This window comes from Geospiza fortis, unplaced genomic scaffold (assembly GCF_000277835.1).
Source record: "Geospiza fortis unplaced genomic scaffold, GeoFor_1.0 scaffold40, whole genome shotgun sequence".
Taxonomy (NCBI): Eukaryota; Metazoa; Chordata; class Aves; order Passeriformes; family Thraupidae; genus Geospiza; species Geospiza fortis.
The window spans coordinates 29252172-29255734 of record NW_005054297.1 but is presented as its reverse complement, the minus strand read 5'-3'; the positions used below and the strand labels follow the sequence as shown (position 1 = coordinate 29255734).

The 3563-nt window shown below is 44.2% G+C and overlaps 1 protein-coding gene across 1 annotated transcript; it reads left to right on the top strand.

The window, feature by feature from the left end:
- Window positions 1-1102: 1102 nt before the first annotated feature.
- LOC102036739 (toll-like receptor 2 type-2) lies at window positions 1103-3310 on the top strand. Its single transcript, XM_005415709.1, has one exon. The coding sequence runs from the start codon at window positions 1103-1105 to the stop codon at window positions 3308-3310; it is 2208 nt and encodes a 735-aa protein (XP_005415766.1).
- Window positions 3311-3563: the final 253 nt, after the last annotated feature.

The window sequence follows — 3563 nt, the reverse complement described above, 5'->3', positions numbered from 1 at the left end:
CCCTCAATAAGATACCTACTGAGGTAGGTGGGTTTTGTGGCACGCTGGGGAAAATGACATTTTAAAAATGCTCTTTGATCCTTGTCACGAAAGGTTATATTTCAATATGCATTAAAGGTTTTAAAGGGAAAAGACCTCTCTTAGGCTTCAAAAATTATTTTTTCATCTCCTCAGAAGGATAGAGGAACTAAAGGCATCCTGTTGGGAGTAAAGACAAACTCTTTATCGCAGGAAGCTCTGTAAAAAAATAAAAAAAGCTATGCCAAATCATCATTATGAAAACTGTGAGAGGAAAGTGGAGTGACACAGGATCCACATCTGTGTGGCTTCTCTTGAATCATTTCAGTCTAGAAGACCTGAAACAGGCTGTGGGGCTGGAAAAAGCAGTCTAGTCAGTCAGCTGATCGGATCTGAGCCCCTGGCTGTTCCTTGTGGCTTGGCCTGATCTTCTCTCTGCCACAGGTTCCCAAAACAGTAAAAGGCATTGGCAGAGGAGAAGGATGTGGCAGTAAAAAGGAAGACCTGAGGCAGTAGGCAACAATGGTCAGTTTTACAAGCTTAAATTCCATTAGCAAGAATCAGATGGCAATATAAGAGTCATCCAGGCAAATGTTTGTTTCCCTGCTCACTGGACATTTACAATCAGAGCAGGAAAAGGAAGATAAAATGAAAAACTGACTGAAACAAATGAATTTCTTTTCTCCCTATTGTACCAATAGAGATTAGACATATGCTTGAAGTAAGTATTAAACCTGAATACTACTATCTACTGTAAGATGCTGACTCTTCTTGATGTAACCAGGATTTGAAACAGGAGACTCCCTGTGGTAAAAAAATGAAATATAAAATATTATTCACAGATTCAGAAGAAAAAGACCTGAAGTGAGATTGAAGTTTGAAGGCTACTTACTAAACAGGAGGAGGATCAGAGTAGTAAACGAATCTGTTTCAACTCTGAACTGTTAAAAACCAAATATTTTAACAGTGCCTTCAACAAGACAGAACAGTAAAACTTGTATTTTAGATTTATCCAAAATGTAGCTTCTCCAAGACAAGCTATGCATCTTATATTTGCTCTGTGTTTCATATTTTAGGCAATATAATGACTGCACACACCTGGCAAGTGTTGGCCATCTACATGGTCTTAGCTGCAAGCCTCTCTGAGCAGCAAGCACTGAAGCAGGCTTGTCCTTCATGCGATGCCAGTCAGCTTTGCAACTGCTCCTCCGTGGGCTTGGAATTCATTCCCACTGGGCTCACAGCCAAAATCACAGTGTTAAACCTGGCTCACAACAGGATAAAGCACATCCAATCCCAGGACCTGCAGCAGGCTGTGAACCTGAGAGCCCTGCTGCTGCAGTCCAACGAAATCAGCTCCATAGATGAGGACTCCTTTCAGTCCCTGGAAAGACTGGAGCTCTTGGACTTATCAAATAACAGCTTGGCTCACTTGTCCCCTGTGTGGTTTGGGCACCTTTTTTCACTCCAGCACCTCCATCTTCAAGGCAATTCCTACAGAGACCTGGGGCAGAGCTCCCCCTTTTCTAGGCTGAGGAACCTGAGCTCTCTCCACCTGGGCAACCCGCAGTTCTCTGTGATAAGGCAAGGGAACTTTGAGGGCATTGAGTTTCTGCACAAGCTGTGGATTGATGGTAGCAATCTCAGTCAGTATGAGCCGGGAAGTTTGAAATCAATTAAGGAGATAAATCACATGATCATAAATATAAGAAGTATTAATACATTATCAGAAATTGTTAGGGACCTTCTGAACTCTGTCTCTTGGCTGGAAGTGAGAAGAATAGCATTCAGCAGTGCTGCAGAAATGCAAGTATTGAGAGTCATGTCTTCATCTTTTGCAAAGAAAATTTCTTTTAGACAGACTTTACTAACAGATGCTACTGTGCCTGAGATTGTCAGCATTTTAGAAGACATGCCAAAATTAGTGGAGCTGGAGCTGGTAGACTGTAGACTCTTGGGCACTGGACAGTGGAAAATCGAATTTCAAGCAAAGAAATCACAGACACTTAGAGTTTTCACAATAAAGAAATTATCTATAGAAGAATTTTATTTGTTTACAGATCTTGAGGCTGTGGAAGGTCTACTATCTCTTTTTACGAGAGTCACAGTTCAAAACACCAAGGTTTTTTTGGTACCATGTAAAATTTCCCAACATCTTCGGTCATTAGTATATCTTGACCTCAGTGCAAATTTGCTTGGAGACCTGAGTTTAGAACATTCAGCCTGTCAGGGTGCTTGGCCATCACTACAAACTCTAAATTTAAGTCAGAATTCACTGAGTGACTTAGAAATGACAAGTAAAAGTTTATCTCATCTAGGAAACCTAATTGTTTTAGACATTAGCCTAAATAATTTTGGTGAGATTCCAGAGGAATGTAAATGGCCAAAACACCTGAAATATTTAAACCTGTCCAGCACTCAAATTCCTAAAGTAACAGCCTGCATTCCTGACACGCTAGAAGTGTTGGATGTCAGTGGAAACAACCTGAAGGAGTTTGGACGGCGGCTCCCATCTCTGAAGGAGCTGTACCTCACAAGAAACCAGCTGAAGACGCTGCCGGGAGCCGCACCCATTCCAAACTTAGTGTCCTTGTCCGTCAGAAGAAACAAGCTGAACAGTTTCTCCAAGGAGGAGTTTGAGTCCTTCAGGAGAATGGAGCTGCTGGATGCCAGTGACAACAACTTCATCTGCTCCTGTGAGTTCCTCTCCTTCATCCACCACGAGGCCAGGCTAGCCCAGGTGCTGGTGGGGTGGCCGGACAAGTACGTGTGTGACTCTCCGCTGGCGGTGAGAGGGGCGCAGGTTGGCGCTGTAGCGAGGCGGAAGCCCAAGCGTGCGCCGCCAAAGGACGTCTGCTACGACGCTTTTGTCTCCTACAGCGAGAACGACTCCGAGTGGGTGGAGAACACCATGGTGCGGGAGCTGGAGCAGGCCTGCCCTCCCTTCCGGCTCTGCCTGCACAAGCGAGACTTTGTGCCGGGAAAGTGGATCGTGGACAACATCATCGACTCCATTGAGAAGAGCCGCAAAACGCTCTTTGTGCTGTCCGAGCACTTTGTGCAGAGCGAGTGGTGCAAGTACGAGCTGGACTTCTCGCATTTCCGCCTCTTTGATGAGAACAACGACGCGGCGATTCTCATCCTCCTGGAGCCCATTCAGAGCAAAGCCATTCCCAAAAGGTTCTGCAAGCTGCGGAAGATCATGAACACAAAGACCTACCTGGAGTGGCCTCTCGAAGAAGAGCAGCAGCAGATGTTTTGGTATAATTTGAAAATAGCTCTAAGGTTCTAGACAGGGGCATGAGAAATTAATATGTAGTGAATTTACTCTGGATTTGTTTCACTTGCCTGTTTGTTCCATCACTTATCTGCATCTCAAGAAGAGAAAGCTCGGCTACTGCAAATTCTAACACTTGCTATGAGATAACTACTTTTTGAAGCTATTGTTCTGAATAGTTGTACAGGTGTGGGCTGGAAGAGAGTTAACGTTCTTCATAGCTCCTTCTGTGGTGCTGTGGTTTGTATTTGTGCCCAAAACAGTCTCC

Coding starts and splice junctions, on each gene's coding strand:
- LOC102036739 (XM_005415709.1), top strand. CDS start 1,103: ATGACTGCACACACCTGGCAAGTGTTGGCCATCTACATGGTCTTAGCT.